This window comes from Lagenorhynchus albirostris, chromosome 16, assembly GCF_949774975.1.
Source record: "Lagenorhynchus albirostris chromosome 16, mLagAlb1.1, whole genome shotgun sequence".
Classification (NCBI taxonomy): domain Eukaryota; kingdom Metazoa; phylum Chordata; class Mammalia; order Artiodactyla; family Delphinidae; genus Lagenorhynchus; species Lagenorhynchus albirostris.
In genome coordinates, this window is record NC_083110.1 from 35,354,061 (window position 1) to 35,381,070 (window position 27,010).

Below are 27,010 nucleotides of genomic sequence, written 5' to 3' on the forward strand. Positions count from 1 at the left end.
AAATAGATCCATGTACACATGCTCAATTGATTTTCAACAAAAAAATCCCAAAGTAATTCATTAGGGCGGGTATTTCAACAATTAGATATCATGTAAATAAATAATAACCTTGATGCCTACCTCAAACCATATGCAAAATAATAATTCAAAATGGATCCTGAAAACTAAAACCTAAAACTACAAAACTTCTAGAAGGAAACATGGGAGACAATATTTGTAACTTTGTGGTAGGCAGAGATTTTTTATATATATAGGAAACAAAAGGCACTGACCATAAAATAATTTTTGATAAATTGGATGTCATAAACATTAAATGCTTAAAACCTTTGAAAGACACCATTAAGGAAATAAAAAGGCAAACCATGGACTGGGAGAAAATATTAATAATAATATATCCAACAAATAATTGATATCTAGAATATTAAAGAAATCATACAACTCAATAAAAGAAAAAACGTAACCCTATGTTTTAAATGGGAAAAAGATTGGAATAGACATTTCAGAAAAGAACATACTAGGACTTGCAAATACACATACAAAATGGTACGCAACGTCATTCACTAGTCATCATAGAAAAGAAATTTGAAAACCCAAAGAGATACCACTATGCACCCACTAGGATGACAAAAATTTAATACACACAACAAGTGTTGGCAAGAATGTGGGGCAACTAGAACTTTCATACATTGCTGGTGGTATTGCAAAATGGTGCAGATGATTTGGAGAACACTTTGTCAATTTCTTGTAAAGCTAGACACACACTCGCCAAGCCCTTAGAAATTTACTCAAGAGAAATGAAAGCATAAGTCCATATCACGTAAGGAATGGTATATGAATGTTCTTAGTATTCATGATCCAAAACTGGAAAGAACCTAAATGTCCGTAAAATTTGCTTATATTCATATAATAAATAAAATACAATTCATTAATAAAAAGAAACAAACCACTCATACACAAAACAACATAGAAAAACTCAAAAACATTAGGCTAAGTAAAAGAAAGTTGATATACAAGATGACTATGAATTTTAATGTGCCAGAATAGATAAAACTAATCTATAGTGACAGGTATCAGGCCATCATTTGTGCACAGTGGAGGGGGGCACTGAATTCCAAGGGGCATGGGAGAATTTTGAGGAGTCATGGAAATATTCTATCCCTTGAACAGATTGGTGATTATCTGAACACATTTAACAGTACTCATCCAATTGTGCTGTTAAATGGTGCACTCTATTACTTGTAAATTATATCTCAGCAAAGTTTTTTTTTTTAAAGCTTTTGCTAGAAAATAAAAGAAAATATTTTTACCTTGGATTGACACAAAAAGTACTCATTTTAAAAGTAAAGAGAGATAAATCTTGCTTTATTAGAATTCAGTATTATTTGAAAGACACCTTAAAGAGATGGAGGAATAAAACATGATACGAATCATGAGGATAACGGCATGACTTGAAACCAAAAAGTTATAACCTCCAGGAACACATGAAGAACTCTTATTAATCAATGAGAAAGAGAGAAATTATTCAATAATCAGCGATAAAGAGAGCAAAAAATGAGCAAAAGAAATAAACATTATCAGGAAAAATGTAGGCTAAATTAACATGTGAAGAAAACTCAGTCTTCACAGTGATCAAGGATATGCAAATCAAGGTCGTTTTCTTGACTGGCAAAGATAAGAAGTCCAAAATATAGTAAGGGGTAAGGAAGACATGGATCAGCGGAATATCACACACATCACTGGGGGCATGAGTTAATATAACCACTCTGGAAAACAAAATGATACTATATGTTGATTTTTAAGTTGATTATTCACAACCCAGCAATTCTATCTCTGTACATAGTCAAGAGAAACTCTTGTACATGAGCACATGTATAAGTCAAATAGTGTTAATGACAGTAATGTTTATAATAATAATAAAGACCTGTAAATAAATCGTGTCCAAGTCCAGGGAAATAGATAAATCATATACTCAGAAAATAAAATATCATACACCCATGAAAATTAAACAACTTTGTTACACAGAATAAACATTATTAACATAATGTTGAATTTAAAATTTAGTCCCAGGAGAATATTTACAACATGGTATCCTTATTTAAAGTTCAAAACCATTTAAACTAAACAATGCTTCGAACAGGAAGAGTGTGGCATGTAAATAAATGTGTGATAGAATCATAAAAATAAGGGAACCTACCATGATCAATAACTATAAAACCTATTAAAATGTATAGAATAACTGTTTTCAGGCCTTTATATATCAGCCAGTACATGACTACATTTGAGATAATGAAAAAAACATGAGAAGAACCCAATAGTCACACTAGATCTTCTTACCTAAAGACATTTTTCAATCCATTTTGCATATATATCAAAGAAAAGCACGGATTAGCAGTCTCAGTAGGTGGAGGCAACAGTTTGTGGTACCAAGGTGAGACCAATTTATGAAGCATGCTGAGAGAGGAAGAGCTGCAGTGAAAGAGTACAAAATATCTCTGCAAGAATTGCATGCATCTTCTTGAATGTCTCCTAGGATATGTATCCAGCCCGCAAAGAATCTACGAGGATGTGATTGACCTGCTAGGAGGATGGAGAAATAAGCAGGTATTTCAGAGTCTCAGGATGCTTGAGCTATGTTAAACTTTAGGCTCAGCAAACTGTAAACATCTTGATGAATATCAATCACTTTCAGTTGAGACCCCAGGAAGCTGTGTCCTAAGAGTAAGAATTCTATTTTAAGAGTGAGGGAAAAATTACAATCATCAGAGGAAGATAATACACGCCAGACCCTTCAACATATCTCACACAATGTAAGTGGAGAGATTCCTTAAAAATCACAACTTAACAAAACTGACTCAAGAAACAATATAAAATCTAAATATACTCATTGCATGTGTATGTGTGGTCAACATGAGTTTGCTTCACTAGTGTAATCTCCCAAACATTTAAGAATGAAGTTACACCCATGTCACAAGTTCTTCCAGAGACAGAAACAAGGCAAACACTTTCTATCTCATTTTAAGAACCTCAGCCCTTGATAATCTTGATACTAAAACCTGACAAGGACATTATCACACAGGATAATTACAAACTCTCCATGAACTTAAAGAAATTATCAACAAAATATTAGCAGATTAGATGTGGTGATATACAAAAAGGATAAGGAATTACGACCTAGCAGGGCTTATCTGAGCAATGAAAAATTGCTTAACTTTCAAAAATCAATCAAAGTGAAAGTTTCTGAACAAGATGGTGCAGACTCATTTCTCCCTCCTCCTCCCTGTTAAGTACAACTATACACCCTGGAAATAATGCAAGAGGCAACCAAAGGAGAACTTTGAAAGATAGAAAGGGGGCAAACTGGTCAAAGAACCCAAGACTGTAGGAACAGCAGAGTGACAGCGTGCTCTATGGTCCCCAACCAACAGAAGAAAGCAAAGCCTTGAACTGGGAACTACAATCTAGCAACAGAAGGTGGCCCATGTAGGCTCATTCTTGCCCAGCCAGCGCAGCCCAAGAACACTGGAAAGGGAGATCCATCAGGAACCTGTCTGGCAACAAATGGCCCGGTCTAGAAACTACTCTCCTTTTGCACCAGCCTGAGCACTGGCCTGATCCACCAAAAGACACCAGGCAGCTGGGCAGCACTAGGAAGGGGGTCTCACCACACGCATATAGCCCAGGCATTTCTTTTGCTGCTGTGGGCACAAGACTCTGTTCCCCTACCAAGAGACACTGAGGCAGCTGGGCAGGACCGACAAGGGAGATTCCACCATGGCAAGTGCTCAGTACATGAAGCCTCTTTTTCCCCATAGGCCTGAGAATGCCCTCCATCACCGAGAGCCACCAGGTGGCCTTAGCAAGGTGCATCCTGCCACAACCTGGCCTCAGCCAGGGAAGTGCTCTCCATTCCCCACAGGCAGGGTGGGCTGGCCTCAGGTGCCCAGCCTGGGAAGTGCTCCTCATCTTCACAGGCCAGAGATTCTCTTCCTTCAACCAGAGGTACCAGGTGGGGTCCATCCTGGAGAAACCCCTTCACCTTCCTCAGGAAGCATGAAGAGGGAGCTATAGGAGCCCAATGGCACCAGGTAAACCAAGCAGACCAAGTCAGCAGCACAAAATAGCACCAGCTCTTAAAATTAAGTAGTCATTGTAAGCACAGCAGACAAAAATAGGCCAGACATGTATGCTTAAACTAAACAGGATAAATCCCTACTAAAACAAAAGAATTAAATAGAACACAGTGTCCTAAGATAATTACCATGAGGTTCAGTATATAATAATAATTACTCAGGTTTCCCTGGAGGCACAGTGGTTAAGAATCTGCTTGCCACTGCAAGGGACATGGGTTCAAGCCCTGGTCCAGGAAGATCCCACATGCTGCGGAGCAACTAAGCCCGTGTGCCACAACTACTGAGCCTGCGCTCTACAGCCTGCAAGCCACAACTACTGAGCCCGCGTGCTGCAACTACTGAAGCCCATGCACCCTAGTGCCTGTGCTCCACAACAACAGAAGCCACCGCAACGATAAGGCCACGCACCGCAACAAACAGTAGCCCCCGCTCTCCGCAGCTAGAGAAAGCCTGAGCACAGCAACGAAGACCCAACACAGCCAAAAATAAATAAATAAAATTAAAAAAAAAACTTTTTTGGGGGGTGAAGTAGAAAAGAATAGTTTTATTGCTTTGCCAGGCAAAGGGGGCCACAGCCGGCCCATGCCCTCAAAACTGTGTGTCTCAACCTGGAGGGGGTAGTGAGGAGTTTTATAGTAATGGTTCAAAGAGAAGGGCATGATCAGCTGGTGGACGTTCTTCTAACTGGTTGGTGGGGAGGTAAGCAGGAGTTAGCATCATCAGCCTTCTGGTTCCAACCGGTCTGGGGTCTACATGCTTGTGGGCAGCATACAATTAACTTCTCCCACCTGGTGGGGGTTTCAGTATGATTTTAGATGCTATCCATTCCAAGGTAGTCTCCCAAACAGGTGTTAGTGCCCAAAAAATTCTCACAAAGAAACAGCTCAGAAGACATCCCCAGTGGTGTTGACGATGAGCGGGAGTTGGTGTAGCTGTAAGTTGGGAATAAAGGGTCAGCACCTGGTTTCAGGACTTAATGAAGCTCAGCTTCTTGATGTCTCATTGCAGAAGGAATTCAGTGAGAGATAAAGTGATAGGTAACAAGTGGATTTATTTATAGAGAAACACACTCCACAGACAGAGTGTGGGCCATCTCAGAAGGTGAGAAAGGCCAAAATAAATAAATTTATTAAAAAAAAATTACTCATCATATCAAGAACCAGGAAAATCACAACTCGGATTTAAAAAAAGAAAAGACAATCAACTGATGCAAAGACAAGACAATCAGATGTTAGAATTATCGGATAAGGATTTTAATTTCATTATAAAAATGCTTCAACAAGCAATTACAAATTCTCTTGAAACAAATGAAAAAATAGAAAATCTCAGCAAAGAGAAAGTATAAAATAGAACTAAATGGAAATTATGGAACTGCAAATTAACAAAAATAAAAAACTCACTGGATGGGATTATTTTAGAGTTTAAAGGACAGAGGATAGAATCAGTAAACTGGCTAACAGAACAATAAAATTTACATAACATGAGACTGAAAAAAAAATGAACAGGGCCTCAGGGCCCTGTGGAATAATAATAAAATATCTAACATTAATTTCATTGGAATACCAGAAAGAGAGGAGAAAGAGTGTGGGGATGAAGGAGTATTCAGATAAATAATGGCCGGCAATTTATCAAATTCAGTGAAAGACTTAAACTTTGAGATGCAAGAATCTAGGAAGCCCAAACAGGGTAAATTCAAAGAAATCCATAACACAATACATCATAATACAACTTCTGAAAAACAAACACAGGAAAAAAAATCTTGAAAGCACACAGAGAGAAACTAGCCAGAAGAAAACCAAATTAAATGACAGCAGATTCCTAATCTGAAACCATGGAGGGCAGGAGAAATGGCACAACACGTTTCCAGTGCTGAAAGGAGAATTCTCAACCACAAATTCTGTATCTGGCAAAACTATCTTTCAGGAATGAAAAAGAAATAAAGGCATTACCAGAGGAAGGAAAATGAAAAGAATTTGTGGCTAACAGACTGATCCTTAAATATTGGCTAAAGGAAGTTTATTAAACAGAAAAGAAATGGTAAAAGGATTCTTGGAGCATCAGAAATAATAAAGAACAACAGAAAGAGTAGAAATATGAGAATATACAATAGATTGACCTCCTCATGAGTTTTTTATATATCATATTTGATGACTGAAACAGAAATTATAACACTGATACTCAAGACAATGAAATTTAAAAGTGAAGAAAGTAAAGAGACCCAAATGGAAGTAAGATTTCCGTATGTCACTCAAAGTGGTAAAATGTTGACTGATAGACTGATAAGTCGCATATGTATATTGTAATACCCAGAGCAAACACACACACACACACACCCCACACACACACAAATGAAACTGAGGAAATCTGAAAGTGAGTCAGATTCAGGCACTGGATCAATGTCTACCACTGGAAGAAACAATAAAGGGTATATTGGATCTTGGGATCTCTCTGTATTATTTATTACAACTGAATGTGGATCTACATTAATCTCAAAATAAAAGTTTAACTTAAAAAAAGAATATTACGAAAAGGAAGAGAAATTAGGAGGTACCAACCTTTCCAAATACTGGAGCATATTGTAAAATAATAATATTCAAAACAGCAAGGTATAGTATTAATGTAAAAAAGAGAATTAATAAGGTAGCATCAAAAAGGAAAAAAATAAATCAATGCAATTTACTGCATTAAGAGTAAAAAGTGAAAATATAAGTTATATAATTATCTCAATAGATGTAAAAGAGTCTTTGACTAAATGTAAAAATACCTTTCACTAATACCCCTTTTGACAAAGTTGTTAGCAAACTAGAAGTTCAAGGGAATTTTCTCAGTCTGAAAAAAGAACACTTACCAAGCACATTGGGACTTCCCTGGTAGTCCAGTGGTTAAGAATCTGCTTTCCTGGGACCTCCCTGGTGGCGCAGTGGTTAAGAATCCACCTGCCAATGCAGGGGACATGGGTTCGTGCCCTGTTCCAGGAAGATCCCACATGCTGCGAAGCAACTAAGCCTGTGCACCACAACTACTGTGCCTGCGCTCTAGAGCCCGCGAGCCACAACTATTGAGCCCACGTGCCACAATTACTGAAGTCCCTGCGCCTAGAACCCATGTTCCACAACAAGAAGCCACTGCAATGAGAAGCCCACACACCACAATGAAGAGTAGCCCCTGCTCGCCACAACTAAAGAAAGCCCACGTGCAGCAACGAAGACCCAGTGCAGCCAAAAATAAAAATTAATTAATTAAAAAAAAAAAAAAGAACCCACCTTCCAATGCAGGAGACGCGGGTTCAATCCCTGGTCGGGGAACTAAGATACCACATGCAGCGGGGCTACTAAGCCCAAGTGCTCTGGAGCCCACGCACCACTACTAGAGAGAAGCCGCAACGAAGAACACGCGTGCAGCAACTAAGACCCGACACAGCCAAATAAATAAATAAAATAAATATCTTTTTAAAAAATGGTGCATTATAAAAAGTTATCCTGAGATTAAGAACAAGATAAGGATACCCACTATCATTACATCTATACAACTTAAATTAATGACCCTAAGTAGTGCAATCAGTAAAGAGAAAGGAATAAAGGGCATAAAAATTTAAGAAGAAAAAGAACTCTCATTTTTCATAGATGATATGATTGTGTGTATAGAAAATCTTCAAGAATCTTCAGGCAAACTATTAGAATAAATCAATAACTAGAGTTCACTAGAAACAAGTTTCATATACAAACCAACTATATTTCTATATACACACAATGAACAAGTAGAAAAATAAATTTAATATATACTATATATATTATCATAAATGTCAATATCTGGGGGCAAAAATCAAACAAAGATTATTCATAATCTCTACAGTGAAAGTTGCAAAGCTCTCTTGAGAGAAATTAAAGACCTAAGTAAATTCAGGGGATACTATGTTCATGAGTTGGATTAGCATATTAGTAAGATGTTAATTCTCCCTAAATTGATCTAGAGTCCATGCAATTTCAGTCGAAATCCTAAATTTATAAGAAAATGCAAAGGGCCAAAAATAGCCAAGTCTATCTTTTCTGCCCATTCCTTCCTACAAACCACAATAAAGGCTCTTGTTCACATTTTACCCTACTGCTTCTGCCTCCTGACTGAGGCTGGTGCGTCCCCATGTGGCCCTGTATGGTGTGGTGTGCCCCCTTCTCTTAGGAATTGTAACAAACTATCTTTTCAATAGCAGGGATCTCCTGACCTGTTGGCCTCACCATACCTGAATAATAAAACCTATATTTTAAAACACAATAAAATGAATGAACTAAAACTATATACGATGATAATAATAGTAAATCTCACAAACCTGACGTTAAGCAAAAGAAGGCCGTTACAAAAGAGGTCAGAATAAGTGCGTTAGACGTCAGTAGTGTTTCCGCTCAGGAGTGTAATGACCAGAAGGGGGCATGAGGGAGCCCTCTGGGGACACTGGTGATGTTCTGTTTCTTGTTGTAGGTGTTGATTGCATGGGTGTGTTCAGAAAATTCACTGTGATTTACTCATGATTTAGGCACTTTTCTATATGAGTGTTACACTTCAGTTTACGTTAGAAAAACCACTAGGATTCAGCCACAACTGTATTGAGAATAAAATAAGAACATTCCAAAACTGGAAAGAATAAAAAAAATATATCTAACACTTCATATCATTAAGTTTAAAAATTAACGATGAAACGAATACTAGCAGCAGGGAGACGAAGGAAAAACAAACAAATTAATTCGAGTCACATAAAATGCAACAAAATTGATTAAATAAATCAGAACTGGTTCTTTGAAGAAATCAACTTAAAAAACTTCGGTCAAGTCTAATCAAGAAATAAAGGAAGACAACACAAAAACACAATAGTATCAATGAAGAGAAAGATATTTCAACAGGCAGATATTTTTAAATTATCTGCAAATACTATATCGAGCTTTAATGAAACATTTGAAAATGCCAGTGTTTCCTAAGATTTTCTGTACAGCAGGTTACTAAAAATGACTCGAGGAAATGTAGGAACCAGAAAAGAAATTTTTCAAGATATCGAAGTAATAGCTCCAAGACCAACATCTAGCCCAGATAATTTTACAGTTGAATTTTTTTCCAACTTTCACTCTGTACATACAAGGGTAAAAGAATGAGCAGTTCCTCATCGACATCATGAAGGGAGTAAACCCTAATACAAGTTGGACACAAGCACCCGAGAGAGAAACTATTGGTCACGGTCACATATGCATCTAGATGGAAAACTTCAACTGCAATAACAAAAAAGCAAAACAACCATTACATAAAGACAGAAAGCCAGGGCCAACTCCTGGGAAAGTTCTCCCCACCTATAAAAAGGAAACACAGAAAAGAATACCCTCTTCTTCCCTGTGCTGCTGTCCTTCTGGGTATGGCAGTTGGAACTGCCACAGCCATCCTAAAACTATGAGGAGAGCTCAGACTCCGCCCTGTGGAGAGCCAAGAAGAAAGATGAAAAAGACCAGAGCCTTTGGTCTGGGCACTGATTGTCTGAAGTGGCCAACCCTGGAGCCACCCTAGCTCCAGGCCTCTTTTCATGTGAGATAATAAGTCTTCCTTATTCCTTAAGCCACTCAAAGTGAGCATTGTTACTTGCAGACAAGCACATTCTAATAATATACAAAGATGAATTATATTTAAGCAGAGGAAGAAAAGAGAGAAAAGAGTCTTAGAATTTTTAAAAAATCACTGAGGAAATACATAAAATTTAGTAGAACATATGATAAATATGACATTCAAGTCCATGGGGCAAAGGAAGGATTACTGGATAAATGACAGAAGGAGCCGGTACTGAAAAATGTAAAAGATAGGCCATAACCTCACAATTTACCCCAAATCTAATCCCAAGTAGATGGCAGATTTCACTGAAATAAAATCAAACCATAAAAATACTAGAAGAAAGTATGGATGAAGAGTATCTACTTTGCAAACTGGGTATGTCTTTCCAAAAAAATATAAACACATACATTTTTAAATGTCTCTATGTGAAAATATTTTCTTAATTCAAAAGCAAAGGATAGGGACTTCCCTGGTGGTGCAGTGGTTAAGAATCCGCCTGCCAACGCAGGGGACACGGGTTCGAGCCCTGGTCCGGAAAGATCCCACATGCCGCAGAGCAACAAAGCCTGTGCACCAAAACTACTGAGCCTACGCTGTAGAGCCCACGAGCCACAACTACTGAGGCCCGCGCACCTAGAGCCTGTGCTCTGCTACAAGAGAAGCCACTGCAATGAGAAGCCCGTGCACCGCAACAAAGAGTTGGGCACCCTCGCTCGCTGCAACTAGAGAAAGCCTGTGTGCAGCAACGAAGACCCAACACAGCCATAAATAAATAAATAAATAGGCAAGCAAGCAAAGGATATATGGGAACAACATATTTGACACAAATAACTATCAATTCCCTTCCAAAAGACAGGTTATATGAGTTGACAAGAAAAATTTCATTCCTGATATAAAAAAGCAAAGGACCTGAGGTATAATTTACAAAATGTGAAATATATATAACCAATGATCACATTTTTAAATGTACAATCTCCCCAAAATGCAAATTTAGTAGCATTTTTTCATACTGTTACCAAATTAGCAAAAATGTTTAATATATCACTCAATTTTTGAGTATAGGATATAACAGAGACTTCCATATATTACTGATGGATGTGTAAATTATTAAATCTTTCTATAATCAATTTGAAAATATGTATGTATCAAGTACATCAAGAACCTAAAATTATTATCGGTGGCTTTGTAATTCCACTTACTAAAAAAAGTTAAAGAAATATAGATGTAATAAAAGTATATGTATTTTGGATATCTGTCACAATACTATTCTATAATAATACAGTGAAAATGCCTAAAGATACATCATATGGAAAGATAAAATTAACGATGGCTCCCTATAAGTTGAGTAATGTGTTTCCATTAAAAATAGTTGTAAAGAATAGTTAAAGAAGTGAGAAAATACTCCCAAGACAGAATTAAGTGGAGAAGTCAGGATATAAAATTCATGTACAGTAAATAGCAACTTGATATGCATACATATTACTATCTCTATGTGCAGGGTGATGGGAAGAAGAAAAAAATAACAATAAGTAAAATGCACCAGAAATGCTAACAGTATCTACTTCTTGGTTCAGAGATTATAGCTGACTTTTATATTCTTCTTTTCATTTATCTGTATTTTCTAAATATTCTACCCTAAATGAGCATGTATCAATGCTATCTTCAAAACGAAGAGATGTCACTTAAAATGAAATATTTAATCGTATCTTTTCCTTATCCCTTTACTCAGATGAAGCAGCAGTGTTTGTTTGGGGTCTCAGTTCTATCCAAAGCGGTTCTGCACAAGGGTTTGGAAGGGTTGACATTTTACTTGGGAAATACGCTGCAGGAATGCTAATCCATGAAGAGACTGAAGTTTATTTCTCTTCTGTGACTCCCTGTGCATGGCCGGAGTCTCTGTCAGAGCAGCTTAATAGAGACACTGCACAATTCTCAGGCTGCCTCCTCCCAGCCCCACCACCGCTCACTGCCCACCGCCCCTCCCCATTACTGAACCCACTGCGAGGCTCCTGGCACTGCGGCGGGAGCCACCAGGTAAAGGATCCCACATGGGCTCTAGAGGCAGCTCCTGCTTCATTACAGAGCTCTCTTGTCCACTGGCTGATACCCTTTCCTCCTGGCCTCACTGCTTAGAGCTCCTGGACCCTGAGACTGTGGGACAATTTGTAACACAGTGCAGCAGACCTGGGTAAGAATGTTAATGATGTATTTCCAAGCCCGGGGAGGGCTGGGGTCCTATAGCATGACAATCACTCCACGATGAGCAATTATTACTCTGTGAATTATTTTCAGAGCAGCCACAAGGCCCTGCCGGGGCCACGACATCAAGAGAGCCATTTGATTCCTGTCCAAAGCCAGCTTTTATGAAGAATCAAAATTGACAGAGAAGACAGAAGAAACGTCTTAAACTAGTAAAGGAGAAGGAAGGCCTCCCATCTCCCTGGGTGACTGCTGGAACAGGGAGGCTAAGCCAATGGCACTGGTGGAACTTCATGTTAGCAGGCTCTAGAGCAATGGGAAGGGACTGTGGGGCCCTAACGCTGGCTGGGGGAGTGAGGTGGGCAGCAGTGGAAAACAGGCTGAGGGGAGTGAGGGAGTCACAGAACCGCATCATCCTAAATTCAGAAATGATGTTCCAGGCCCTTTGCCACACATACCCCCATACCCACCCCAGGAAACCTGGCTTCCAGCCCCAGCGCAGCCACCTGCTTGTTGGTACCACCTAACTGAGTCTCTCCAGGCTCTGGGCCTCAGTTTCCCCACTGGAGCTGCACAGAACACCATGGAGAGGCTGGGGACCAGGGAGACCGATTGGGTGAAGCTCGAGACCCCCTGCCCCAATTCCCCACCATCGTAACCACGGCATGTCCGCTTCCATGACGGTTTAATATATTTGGGTTGCAGTAAGGTACTGCTGCAACAGATTTTCTAGGACTAGAGAAAAGCTGGAAAACCACTGGGCTAAATCCTTTCTTAGTCTCTTGGTCCTAACTCAATTCTACTCTATGGAAAGGAGCATCAAATAGTCCCTTTCTCTCTCTCATCACACCAGGGTGTCCTTTGTCCAGGAATGTCAACGCATAAAGCAGCTTCACGGGCTTTCCAGATGCTTCCCGCCCACTTCCCCACCCTTCTGCCCAAGGAGACAGGCTAACCTCCACTGAGCTAGTGAATTAGGTGGATGGTGCCCATGGGAAATGAGGTTCAAAGGGCCTTCAGGCATCTGGCAATTTTCCCAGAGTTTCACTGTACCAGGGAACCTCCTTAGTGGAAAGGAATGATTCCCCCACAATGGAAATCTTTAGGACAGAGAAGGGCAGACATTCTCAGCAATCATGTCATGGAAGAATGTTTCTGCTGGGCTGTGGCTCACGTTACATTCCAGGCAAGTCATGCTTGTGGAGAAGACTATAACATGTTTTCCTTCTTCCATTCATCATATCAAAACAGTCCTGAAAACAAAATCTCATCAGAGGTGAAGCCCCCAGCTCCCTCTCAGCCCTTGGTCTTACAAGGAGTGGAATCTGCCCCTGGGCATGGAAGGGGGGATGGGCACTGCCCACCATGCAGAGCCCTGCTCCTGTCTCTGGCCTCAGGCTTTGGCACACGGGTGTGGAGAGGAGCCGCCTATCCAGGGCACCTGCAGGCAGAAAGCCATGCTCTAAGCCTCCCTGTGCCTCTCTGCTCTTGTGGGATCTGGGGTAGATACTCAGAGAAGGTGTATAGCTCCAGCCGCCTGAAGCTGATGGCCCAGGCCACACGGGAGAGCGCTCACTGCCAAGTGCTGCATGAGGGTCATGACCTGGGTGACCACGAGGTTCCTACTGTTTGCACCTTCCATCTGAGAACATGAAAATTCACAAAAAGGAAGTGGCTGCAAACGCTCAGGAGAGCAGAGCCAGGAGCATCACAAAGGCCCCCAGGTCAGGGAGACAACGTACTGTGATGCACCTTTGCCCACAGCAGGTGCTCAGTGGTCCCTCCTCGGCTTGCTCTTGTCCTGTGCTTTAAACAACGTTCCCTGCCCCCACCTTTGGAAACTTTCCTACAGGTGGTCTCCACCAATCCCATCCCAGCTCATGTCATGAGCTGAGGACATTTGCAAGGACGAACCCATGGGACCCTCCTTTGGAGACTTCCGTCCGAACAAAGAGAAAGCCAAAGAGAAAAGTGTAGGGCTCCAATAGGAACAAATATTAAGGCAAGTCCTGTGGGAGCTGGACAAGACTTTCCAGCAAAGCCTGCCCCTGGAGGGGTTGCTTGGTAATCACCCATGCCAGACAGCTCCAAGAGGAACACAAAGATGATTAATATTTTGCCTGGAGTTACGCAGCAAGAGGGTGACATGGACCTTTGATTGTGCCATCCCACACTCCCTCAACAAGAATGGGCTTCCTGGATGAGATAATTTAGTAAGTATTTGTCCAGCACCCTGCAGTGAAAGGCGCTCACCCACTCCTTCCATCCTCCGGAGGGGCTGAGTAATCTACAGCCTCTTGATGCCACTTAACCTAAACTGTCTGGGTGACTCACCCTCCCCGAGAGTTCCCTCCAGGGTATTCACTTTAAGAAAACATCCATTTGCTCCCTAATTTAAACAATTCCTCTAGATTTAAATCTTAAAGAAACTACTTGGTTTTTGCTTTTGTGTCTGTGTTCGTTTACTGTTGTTGTTTTTCAGTACAGATAGATAGAGGATATATTAATATATTGATACCTGTCATCTTTTCAGGGACCCCCTGACACTGCTCCACCATGAGAGGACCCTGTCGTCAGTCCAGCTGGCTCCTCTAGCCACAGAGAGATGCAGCTGAGGGGCCTCCTCAGAGCTGCCCTTGCCTCCTAAGGATGACTGATCCATCTTTGCACTGCCTTTGTGTGTCTCTGAACCCTAATCCTACCATCACATCTGCTGCCCACCCTCAACTTTATTTTTAGGTTGCCCCAATTTCCCAGCCCTACCCCTCCCATCCCCATCTTCCACCAGGAACCACAGCTCGGCTCTGCCTTTAAATGCTCCCCTAGACCCGTGCCACTCTGTCCCAAGGCGCTCTCCTTGCTTCATCCTGAACCCCCACAGGCCTTGCTTTAAGGCACCCTGGGCCTGAATAGCAAACATTTGCTATGGTAAATCCCATTCCCTGCTTTCCAGATAACTTCTCCTTAACAGAGATAAGCTGCCAGGCAGACAGATAACAACTGGGATATGCAGTTATTAAGGGCAGATTTTAAAATGACAAAAGATTACATTTAAAAATAAAGCCCACTTGAAAATCAGCTTCCCTTCCAACTCAATCACATTCAGACCTCCTGCTCGGCAGCTCCTTATACTGAGAGATTCAAGCTCCCATTGGTTTCAGGGTATTGAAGGAGCGTTGCCATAGCAACACGGAAGGCCCAGACACCTGAAATGGGAAGTGGAGGACTCAGTACCTCCCCTCTCTCAGGCACCTGGAGTGGCCAGCATGACCCCAGTCAGCTGCCTAAGACGAGGCAGGGAGCCCTACAGCCAACATTCCCACCCAGTGGGGAGACCTTGGGGTTAGAGCTGAGCTAAAAGAAAGTGGAGGCGGGTAGCAAAGGAGCCAGCAGGCAGGGTCTGATTTTCTAGGATCTCAGAGGAAGACTTGGGGATGAAGACAAGTACTGTGGCAAATATGAATGGTCACTGAGGCAGGCAGCTCCTTTCATACCAGATTGACTGAAAGGGCTCCCTGGTCCTGGTTTCCCCTTGCCAGGTGGGAGTCCCAACATAAGCGAGTTTCTACTGTGGCCATGAATGACCCAGACCAACGCTGACCACCCATCCCCAGGCTCCCACCCACCAAACCTCACAGCTTTGGGCATCCCTAACAGACATCACAGGTCATCTCTGACACCCCTGACATTGCAGGCCACACCCTGGCTTCCCAAGGTTTCACACCATAGTCACTAACCCCCCTTCTGATGCCACAATCAATCTTCCGAGCTCCCAAATGTCATCAAAGCTTGGGTGTCACCATTGCCTCACAACCAATTTTTGAACTTCTTATTATTTGACCAACTCATGACTATACTTTCTGTCACGGAACGGGCTGAAAGTCCACCATCCCCACATCACAAATGGACCCCCCAGCCAACCCAGCCTCTCCCTAGCAAGCCAGGCCTCCTCCCCATGTTCTAACTGATGAGAGCTCCCCCCGTGCTTTCCAGCTCTCACACCCTCCACGACTTCACACATGCATCCTTCCATCTGGTCCTCAAGGAGCACAGCCAGAGAATGCCTTCATCCAGATTCTCAGTACCCCAACATCATGTAACCCCTTCCTGCCCCTCTGCCGCCCCTAGCCAATGCTAGAGGCCAGGCTAGAGGGCTCTCTATTAGAGGCTTATCCCACCTGCTGAGAACTCACCATGCGCTTCATCTCCAGGGCACTATCATTAGTAGAGATGTCTCCCCCTCAGATGTATAGAAATGTGTGTGTGTGTGTGTGTGTGTGTGCGCGCGCGCGCATGCGTGTGTGTGTGTGTGTGTGACTGCAGGAGCCTCTGCCTGAGTCTATGCCAACCAGCTCATGCTTTAGTGCTTTCCTGATTACACGGAGCCCTGTGACCCCTTTACATCGTGGGTGCTCCCATCTCTGGCTCCAACAAGCACGTGGTCTTCCTGTGCAGGCCACTTGTGGGAGAGCATCCCTGGAGAGCCAGCAACTGCCCTTACCTGCACCCCGGCTATTGGCTCCACACCGGCTCATAAGCACCGCATCTGAGGTCGCTTGCTGGATAACTGTTCCATCCCCTTGCTTGCCACACTGACCTCTTGGTCCTAACACCTTATTTGACTCTTGACTTCACAGGCCTCCCCTTCAATTTGGGGAGTCCCAACTCTGGGTAAAGGCTACCTTGCCAGACCTCAATTCTGAACGCCCCCCACCATGGGGTGGGGGAGGAAGAGACAAAGTATCACTGAAAAGAGTCCCCAGGCCTGCCACTTGCATCAGCAACAAATAAAAGCAAGTCGAAGCCCACCCTGAACTCCGCGGCTCACCTGTCTCTCACTTGTGTCTCCAGTGGACGCCTGCACTGCCTGCCTCTCATGCTCCACGGAGCTCATCTTCTGGCCATGGCTTTGCCTCACTCTTGGATCGGGGACATTCTCTGCCCGTAACCTCTGCCTCCTGCCTTAGTAACAGTCACACCTGTCCCCAGCATTGGGCTGATTTCAGCGACTCCAGGAAAACACATCACCCCTTTTGCTGGCCTTGTCCAGGACCACAGGCTGGTCCTCCAGGCCCAAGCAGCAGGACCCACGGGCACCAGACGCCCCTGCTGTACTCAGAGCTGAATCAGTGGCACTTTCCGTCCGAAACCCCTTGGAGCCTCCTCCCCACCATGTCCCACGAACACCAGCATCAACAGCAGCATCTGCAGAGAAAGACTGGAGAGGGGACTTTCGTGCCGGTTAACATCTGCTTGGAACACAGGCCCAACGCACGGCAGTAGGAAAAGCAGGAGGTGAGCGCCCCGAGGCTTACCTTCCGCATGTCTTTGCCAAAGGTCTCGCTGTAGGTCGTGCCCAGGATTTCAAACTGCACGTAGGGGTTCGAGCTGTCTTCCCGAAACTCCATCACCCCTGTGAGACCAGTGATGTGGCCCTGCGAGAGAGAAGGAAAAACCATGAGAGGGTAGGGCAAAAGTGGACGGGCAGGGGATGGAACCCCAAAGGGAAGGAAGAGAAAGGAAGTGGTCGCCAACGTCTGAGAAACAATGGATGCACTATAATAAGGCAAGAGGTGCTGGCGGCCCTGGGGCCTCAGAGCAGGCTCAACACTTCCCAGGCCCTTGCTCACAAGGGAAGTTCCTAGGCTTGTCCCCATCATTCATGCCGCTGATATGATCAGAGCATCTGCTTTATGCCACACACCATGCCAGCCCTGAGATTAGAGAGTGGCGGCTTTTGTCCCCACCCTCCTGGAGCTTACAGTCTTTCACTGCAACCTGCTCTAGGGGCTCACCTTAGCCTGAGCCAAGACGGAAGGCCAAGGTCAGCGAGAGCCATCTCACACAGGTGGCGGGAAGTGGCGGGGCAGCGAGCGTGAGCATTGGAGGCTAAAACCCAGCTCAAGTCTGGCTTGCCACCTTGGGCAAGTCATCTCCCATCTCCCAGCTTCGGCCTGGAGTTCATTAGACCCACATCACAGAGCCTGCAAGGGCCGAAGGAGAACGGGTACAAGGCGTGGTGGCTGGCACACAGCGGATGTAGGGGCGTCCCAGCCCTGCGCCTCTCTCTGGTCGCTCTGCGGCCTCTGGAGCAGCAGGTGGCAGAGGGGCTGAGTGAACCTGTGCTGAGCCCTTTTCTTTCTTCAAGCCTGGGGTGGGGGATCACAGCCAGCTTTGATCTCCCACAGACTGTAAGTGGGGAGAGTCCCAGAGAATGAGCTGGTCCCAAAGAGGCCCCCGCTCGGGCTTGGGCTGCAGCAGATTCAAACCAACATCAGACTCCATGCACTGCTATGGAAACCATGCAGAATTTACTGTGACTAAGACTCCCGGCACTATAGATTTCCCTAAATGTCTTTTTGAAGCCTCTCAAAGCCAATTCACGCTAACACTTCTGTGGATTACCCAGTTCACTTCAGATCCAGTCTTTTGATGGATTCACTGTCACACCTAAGCATATAGGACACATGATGTCCTACATGCTAAGGTGTGACACGAAATCCAGCAAGTCGGAGGTACGCCGATGTATGCACAGGGATGCACACACACATGCACACACACACACAACGTGAGGTCCTGCTGAGTAGTACGTGCACTGCCAACTGAGACAAACTCTCCTGGGGACAGGGGCAGCCTGCAGAGTGGGGTATCTGGCAGGCATGAGCAAGCTGGTTGCCTCCATTTTCTTACTTACTTGTGATCCTGGGCACGTTACATAACCTCTCTGATACTAATCTCCTTATATAAAATGAAGATGATAATAACACGTATCCATGAACCCCAGCTCACCAGCCCTCAAATGCCGGGACAGGAAGAGTGGCAAGTGGAGAGGCCTGGGAGGGGCCTGGCTGGGTGACCACAGAAAGAGCTCAGCCTCCTGGAGCGGGAAGAGAGTGGGGGTGTGAGAAGGGGCTTGTCTTTGGCCTTGGCCTGGAGGGTGCCCCTTGCACACACCTTTTTGATCGTGTCCAGCATGGACCTCCCTCCATTCCATGGCTTGGTGGACTTGCGGATGCAGTTGAGGCTTGCCATGCTGTGCCACTTCCGATCCTCCAGCTTCCTGTGGAAGGCGTTGGCCAACATCAGGACGCTGTCGTATAGGTAGAGGTTAGAGATCTGCAAAGACAAAGATGGTGAAACCCTTTCCATTGGTGCATTTCCAGGGACAGGGAGAAACCAGTAGAGGACTAGAGTGACCCACGATGCTAACACTGAGAAGTGGGGCCCAATACCTAGGCCATGATCTTTTGGCTTCCAGTTGGTCATCCAAGCACCCAGCCAGGTGCTGGAGTCCTGAGTAGAATCAGACCTGGCCCCGCTTCAGGAACTAGAGCGGGAGGTGGATCTGTCCATCAACAGAACCAGTGCAATCAGAGCCATGACTGGGGCTTGGACACAGCTCTATGTAAGACTGGAGGGGGCATCACACTCAGGTAACAAAGGATGGAGGGAAGGATGGGCACAAAGCTCAGTCTAGAAGGATTAGGATAAAGGGTGGGCAGCATTGTAGGGAAGGCACCACATTTGAAGAGGCATGAAGGTGCAAAGAAGCTGGGCCAGGTAGAGCAGGTTCCACCAGCATTTTCAGCAAAGGACGAGATAGTGAAGATTTTAGACTTTGTGGGCCCTATCAGTCTCTTTTGCAACTGGTCAACCATGCTGGTCTAGCAGGAAAGCTGTTCCAGATGGTGCAGACACAGAGGATGTGCTAAGAAAAGTTCATTTAGAAAATAGACAGTGGGCCACAGCTGGCTGACCCCTGGGTTAGAGGGACTGAAAACACTTCAAGATGTCTGCATCAAGGGGACAGTACGGAGGCAGGGATCATGAACCGTGTGGGCCGTGCTAAAGAGGAACAACACAGGTGGCTTTAGGATCTGTGCCTGACATCAGACCTGTGCCTTAGAAAGACCACTCTGGTCCCTGGACAGGCCTAGGGCAGACGGTGGCCTGAGTGACACCGGCAGCTTGTGTGAGATTCTGGAGGCCACGGAGCCTGCGCTACAGTGACATCACTGCTGGCTAGGGGACGCCTTTGGAATTTGCAACCATGAGCCTCTGAGAATTACTCCTTTGCTTAGCTGTCCACAGTAGAGCTGGATCTTAGAGGAGACATAGTCCCTCTCAGAACTCCTGAGAGCACGGTAGTAAGGGAAAGTTCGTAATAACAGTGAGAAGAGCGGCACCACAGTGGTGAGATGCAGGGGTGGGACAGGTCTGGGCCACCCTCATGACCGTGATTAAGACCCGGATGGGCGTGAGCCTGGACTCCAGCGGTCACAAGAGCCCTTGGTGGGGAGGAGGACAGCCCCGCTTCCCGAGGTTACCACCACTGCACCCCACCCCGCTCCTCCAAGGGGATGTCACGGAGCATGAAGTGGCGGGGGGACGTAACACCCACCCTCGGTCAGGTCTGTGACCCCTCACGGGTAACTGTTGCACAAACAACCATTAGCCAAAGTGGGTCAAGGGGATGATTCTCTGCACACCTCAGCAGCAAGGTGTCTGCTAAAAATATTTCAGAAAAACAAAACCGCCGGATATACATAGGACAATATGTTGGCCTCACAGGACTCCTGGGAAGATCAAATAGGATCCTTGGGCTGTGGGAAGAATTCCAGCCCCCTCCCACTGCTCCCCAGTATGCCCCTCACACTCTCAACACCTCCATATCTTGTTCTCAGCCTACAATTCCCTTCCTCACGAGTCTTAGATGGGTTACCCCCAAAGCAGAGGCCCAGACAGGAACTTGGGTGTTAGGAACTGTCCTCTGCAACTGAAATCAGAGGTGGCCCAAAGGAGCTGGTCCAGGGCATCACACACATCTGCTCCATCGTGCCCTTTCCCCAACTCATGCTAACCTCCGGGGGTCATCTCTGCCGTGACGTGTCTGAGCAGAGCTGACCTCTTCCTCCATGGATGTCCCTGTGCTTGACCATTCCTACACAGCCCTGTCCTATCCACCCTCAACTGGTGTCCTTGCAGTGGGCACAGGGATGTATGTCACTAAGGCCTGCATGTCTGACGCCTCTCCACTTGGTAGGTGGAAGACGGACAGGAGCACGCCTGGCGTGACCGACCACTGCTGATTTAAACAAGGTCCTCAGGCCACAGGGGAGCAGGCATGTCAGTGCCTAGTGACCTTTTTCAGGGTCCTGCACCACACAGGTGCTTACCTGACAGCAGAGAGAAATCACTCCTACCACTGGGAATTCACCCCCTGTCCTGCAGGGAACAGACAGGACAGAACACTGTCTCCTACTCCTTGAACCCTGGGGGATCATTGCCTTGATGAGAAAGACAAACCCACTCCCTGCTCTTGTCAGCCCCCAGCTCTCAGGAGCCTCTACCACTGCAAAATTATTTCTGATATGTGTACCTCCCCTCTGAAATACAAACCAATAATGGAGGTGTTCTAAGAGGATGTAAGCCACTTAGAGTTGGCTTGGTCTTATTTTTTATTTTATTTCTTCCAAAAGGATAACTCAGAGCTGAGAGTCCTTGATGATGTGAAGATTTCTCTTCTTAAGACGTTTGTGGATCTCCTGGCCAACCACTCACAGCCAATGCTATTCAACCAGCTGGGACTCTCTGACCCACATCCCCGCCTATGTGTGCATTCACACACACACACACACACACACACACACACACACGGGGCAACACCTTCCCTGCAGTGGCCCAGACTAGCGCCCAGTGGAATTTCCTTTTTTCCCTCCAGCACTTCTAGTCACAATAAATTAAAGTACTTAATTACATAAGTGATTCATATGATACAAATGTATGAATGCAGAAAGGCCTGTCATGAAGAGGAAAAAACAGGATGTGACTCAGAAAGGCCAAAGGAAGAACAGGTTTGAGCAATGCTCTTTTCCAGGTCTATATATTTTCACCAACTCTAGAACTCGGCACCAACCAAGACACACGGTTGGTGCTTAATGCATGTTTGATGGATGGATGCATGGTGGAGGGGTGGATGAGTCTGGATGGATAGGTATGTGGGGGTGAGTGGGGAAGATGGGTGGATGGGTGGGTGGATGGATGGGTGGATGGATGGATGGGTGGATGGATGGATGGGTGGATGGGTGGGTGGATGGGTGGATGGATGGATGGATGGATGGATGGATGGATGGATGGATGGATAGATGGATGGATGGATGGGTGGATGGATGGATGGGTGGATGGGTGGATGGGTGGATGGATGGATGGATGGATGGATGGATGGGTGGGTGGATGGGTGGATGGATGGATGGATGGATGGGTGGATGGGTGGATGGATGGATGGATCTCTGCTAAGAATGTACACATTGATCTTGGTTCACAAAAAGAGAAAACGTACAAAATAGCACGAAAAAGAGATTTTCTGCTTCCAACTTTGACTTGAGAGGGTACCTCCTCTGTTCAAACAAAAATCTGTTTCTCATTTATAGCTTGCGCAGAATGTCTGCTTGAGCCTTCTTGAGTCAACTTGGAGTTGTTTCCATCTCTCCACTCACTCCTGCCCCTTCTCTTGTAAGGTGCTGTCTCAATACTTCTCCCTGCCTTGGCAGAAGCTAACACTCCAGTACTGATGTATGGCTCCACCAACCTCAGCATTCTCACTTAGGTGACTTGCCAGGTCCACTGGTGGGTATACAAAGGGAGGGATGCTACCCTCACAGTCTGGTTGTCCAGAGAAGGAACTTTTAGGGGAAAAGATCACGGACATAGAGTAAAAAGGCAGCCTCTGCTTGGGGCTCCCTCCAGGTCCTGACAAACATAAGAAAAGCCTTTCCTCATGGTGGGTGGGTGAAGACCAGTGTCCCAGTGTCCCGGCTTGGTCAAGCCAGGTCCCTGAGGCAAGAGGAGAAGTGTAGAAGGACAGAGGCTCTCAGCTGCATGGACCCTCACTCACTGCTGGTCTCGAGGGGCAAACAGCCCGAGCTGGAGCTACAGGTCACAGGGTCAGAGAAGGGGCCCTGGCCTGAAAGAGTCCTTGCCTCTCTCCCTCACATCTCAGATGAGGTCCAGCACAGAGTTCACTAGCAAAAGACAGACAAGCAGAGCAGACAATGTCACCTCATCCCTCTGCTGGCAGAAGCCCTGGGCTCTGGCTGGCCTAGGAACACTGCAGCACTGAAGTGACAAAAGACTGTAAAAGCATTTCAGGTAAGAGCAGACTTGAGAAGCTAAAGAGAGGCCAAGTGTTGAGGCCAAGGGCGTGGCAGAGGAAAGACGCAGATGCACAGCAAAAGACCTGGGACCAGGTCAGAGATGCAAGATGGAGTAAAGTCAGAGGCAGACAAGAGCCAGAGCTGGCAGAGGCTTTCCTGGGAGCCTGTGGCCTCCATTCTAAGTGGGTACACAGCTGCAAGGGGCCCAGCTGGTTCAGTTATAGCCACCCTAGAGATGCATGCTGGGGTCCCCTTTTGCTGTCCTACAGTACAACTCTTACTCTACCATGTGGGGAGCTTAGCTGGGGCCCTGGGAGGATGAGCAAGAGCTTTGGATTCATCACAACCTGGGCCAGCTCCACTCACTGCTGAACCCCCAGAGTGGACAGCAGCACATGGATATAGCACATGCTTGATAAATGCTCACTGTATGGGTGAATTGAATCTCCTCTTGAACTTACTTGCGAGGTGATGTTGAACAAGTCATTTAAAGCTCTAACCTTATCTTGATGACAATAAAATACAGTGCGATCAGTGGCCCTGGAGAGGTGCAGAGGGGCAGCCCTGATTTACCCGCCCTGTGAAAGGCAGGTGGTGATAACCCTGGGTGCCTAGTACCATCCTGAGCTCTTTGCATGCATTTCTGTTTTGGGGGGTAACAGGGACAGAAAGGAATGGAAGGGGAAATGAAGGACCCAAGCAGGCTCCTGACTTCAATGTGGATGAGCTGAGAGATTGTCCGGGGGTATTGCTGGCAGCTGAGGCCCAGCGTGGGTCGTGAAAAGCAGTTTCTATCTTCCACCACCATTCACCCTCTCCTTCAATGGCCCTTGGTCCGAAAGCTTTTCAAGGGCAAGCAGGGGTCATATCTGGCTTCTGTAGCTTCTGGGTCAAAAGACTGAGCAAGGATCAGCCCTGAGTCTCACATCCCCAGCGCTGCCTGAAATCTGCTCACCTGGGCGCATGTCCCTGGCTTCCTCCTGGTCCGGCAGCAACGTCACGACTGCCATAGCCCCCTGGGCCTGATCCGGGCCTTTCAGGTCTACATGTTCTGAAGTGTTGCAGAGCTGCCCTTTGAGGAAAAGGCCACTTCTCTGCTCCCGGGGTATTCTATAAAAGCTGCCAATATAGGAAGGCCCAGAGTGAGGGCCTCTACAATACCCGGACCCAGGTTCCTGAAAGGGAAGTGGCCTGGCCCACTTCAAAGGCCTGACATTTGCGCTGCAGGGCTGGCTCAGCCACGGGAGCCTGGGGCACAGCCAGTCCTGCAGCAAGACCACCCAGGTGCACAGGGGAGAGGAGAAGCAGTCAGGATGTGACTAGGGGCAGCTGCAGCCCAGTACCTGTGGGAGGTGCTATGCCCTGCACACTGTCACCGGCTGCCCGTCCCCTGCCCAGGCTTAGGGGTTTCACCCCTGGGGAAGCTTCCTAAATCCTCTCTACATGGTCACTTCCCACGGCCACCACATAGTTCAGGTGCCTCATTTCTCCCTGGGGAGATGGTAACCCCTGGTTACCTCGTCTCCCAGCCTAGGCCCTCCAATTCCACCCTGCACCGAGTTGTCGTTCTCAGATGCACATCCTGCCCTGTCACATCTCCAAGGGCTGCACCCCAAGCCTCAGTGCCCTGCAGCTGCCCTCCTTGATGATTGATTTCCAAACACTCCTTGCCTCTCACCCCTTGCCTCAGACACTGAATTCAGCCCCTGCTCTCCTTGGCTTCTTGGCCTTTGCATATGCCATTCTCCATAACTGGAACGTGCTACTAAATGGAGATTAAAATTCTCAATTGATTTGGAGTTTGTGAGAATTCGGAGAGACAACATTTGTGAAATGTCTAACATAGGCACTGGCCCATAATAAGTGCTTAAGGGATGTTTGTGGAATTAATGGATGTTGAATGAATAGTTTTAAATCTGCTCTTAGGAAAAAACACTGATGTAAACAGACGTCAAAGTGTTTGGGAAGAGGATGCCTCTTAGAATAGGAGTGATGGAGGACAGAAGCCACACTGAGAAAGGACACAGGAACTCCACATGGGTATATTCCACGTGGAACTGTCCATCTGTAGTCAGAATCTGGGTTATGTGCTACCATGAGATGGGGGCATCCTCGCCAGGCTTGCATTTCCAAAGTCAATACCTAAATAAGAGGCAGGTCCTCGGGAGTTGAGGAAGACGGCGGAAGAGTAAGACGTGGAGATCACCTTCCTCCCCACAGATACACCAGAAATACATCTACACGTGGAACAACTCCTACAGAACACCTACTGAATGCTGGCAGAAGACCTCAGACCTCCCAAAAGGCAAGAAACTCCCCACGTACCTGGGTAGGGCAAAAGAAAAAAGAATAAACAGAGACAAAAGGATAGGGACGGGTCCTGCACCAGTGGGAGGGAGCTGTGAAGGAAAAAAGGTATCCACGCACTAGAAACCCCTTCGCGGGCAGAGACTGCGGGTGGCAGAGGTGGGAAGCTTCGGAGCCGCGGAGGAGAGTGCAGCAACAGGGGTGCGGAGGGCAAAGCGGAGAGATTCCCGCACAGAGGATCAGTGCCGACCGGCACTCACCATCCCGAGAGGCTTGTCTGCTCACCCGCCGGGGTGGGCGGGGGCTGGGAGCTGAGGCTCGGGCTTCGGTCGGATCGGAAATCATAAAGATCAGATCAGAAATAAATGAAAAAGAAATGAAGGAAACGATAGCAAAGATCAATAAAACTAAAAGCTGGTTCTTTGAGAGGATAAACAAAATTGATAAATCATTAGCCAGACTCATCAAGAAAAAAAGGGAGAAGACTCATATCAATAGAATTAGATATGAAAAAGGAGAAGTAACAACTGACTGCAGAAATACAAGGATCATGAGAGATTACTACAAGCAACTCTATGCCAACGAAATGGACAACCTGGAAGAAATGGACAAATTCTTAGAAATGCACAACTTGCCAAGACTGAACCAGGAAGGAATAGAAAATATGAACAGATCAATCACAAGCACTGAAATTGAAACTGTGATTAAAAATCTTCCAACAGGGCTTCCCCAGTGGCACAGTGGTTGAGAGTCCGCCTGCAGATGCAGGGGACATGAGTTCGCGCCCCAGTCCGGGAAGATCCCACATGCTGCGGAGCAGCTAGGCCCATGAGCCAGGGCCACCGAGCCTGCGCGTCCGGAGCCTGTGCTCTGCAACGGGAGAGGCCACAGCAGTGAGAGGCCCGCGTACCGCAAAAAAAAAAAAAATCTTCCAACAAACAAAAGCCCAGGACCAGATGGCTTCACAGGCGAATTCTATCAAACATTTAGAGAAGAGCTAACACCTATCCTTCTCAAACTCTTCCAAAATATAGCAGAGGGAGGAACACTCCCAACCTCATTCTATGAGGCCACCATCACCCTGATACCAAAACCAGACAAAGATGTCACAAAAAGAAAACTACAGGCCAATATCACTAATGAATAGAGACGCAAAAATCCTTAACAAAATACCAGCAAACAGATTCCAACAGCACATTAAAAGGATCATACACCATGATCAAGTGGGGTTTATTCCAGGAATGCAAGGATTCTTCAATATACACAAATCAATCAACGTGATACACCATATTAACAAACTGAAGAAGAAAAACCATATGATCATCTCAATAGAAGCAGAGAAAGCGTTTGACAAAATTCAACACCCATTTATGATAAAAACCCTGCAGAAAGTAGGCATAGAGGGAACTTTCCTCAACATAATAAAGGCCATATATGACAAACCCACAGCCAACATTGTCCTCAATGGTGAAAAACTGAAACCATTTCCACTAAGATCGGGAACAAGACAAGGTTGCTCACTCTCACCACTATTACTCAACAGAGTTTTGGAGTTTTAGCCACAGCAATCAGAGAAGAAAAAGAAATAAAAGGTATCCAAATCGGAAAAGAAGAAGTAAAGCTGTCACTGTTTGCAGATGA

The 27,010-nt window shown here is 45.7% G+C and overlaps 1 protein-coding gene across 2 annotated transcripts in view; it reads right to left on the reverse strand.

Moving 5' to 3' along the window:
- The window catches only part of GRID1 (glutamate ionotropic receptor delta type subunit 1), a 666,177-nt gene that overhangs the window by 182,951 nt on the left and 456,216 nt on the right, over positions 1-27,010 (reverse strand). For both annotated transcript variants that reach the window (XM_060125913.1, XM_060125914.1), the window contains exons 7-8: positions 18,864-19,025; positions 17,225-17,344 (exon numbers count right to left, since the gene is read on the reverse strand). In XM_060125913.1, the coding sequence (XP_059981896.1) occupies positions 17,225-17,344; positions 18,864-19,025 (282 nt within the window). The remainder of the gene's footprint in view (positions 1-17,224; positions 17,345-18,863; positions 19,026-27,010) is intronic.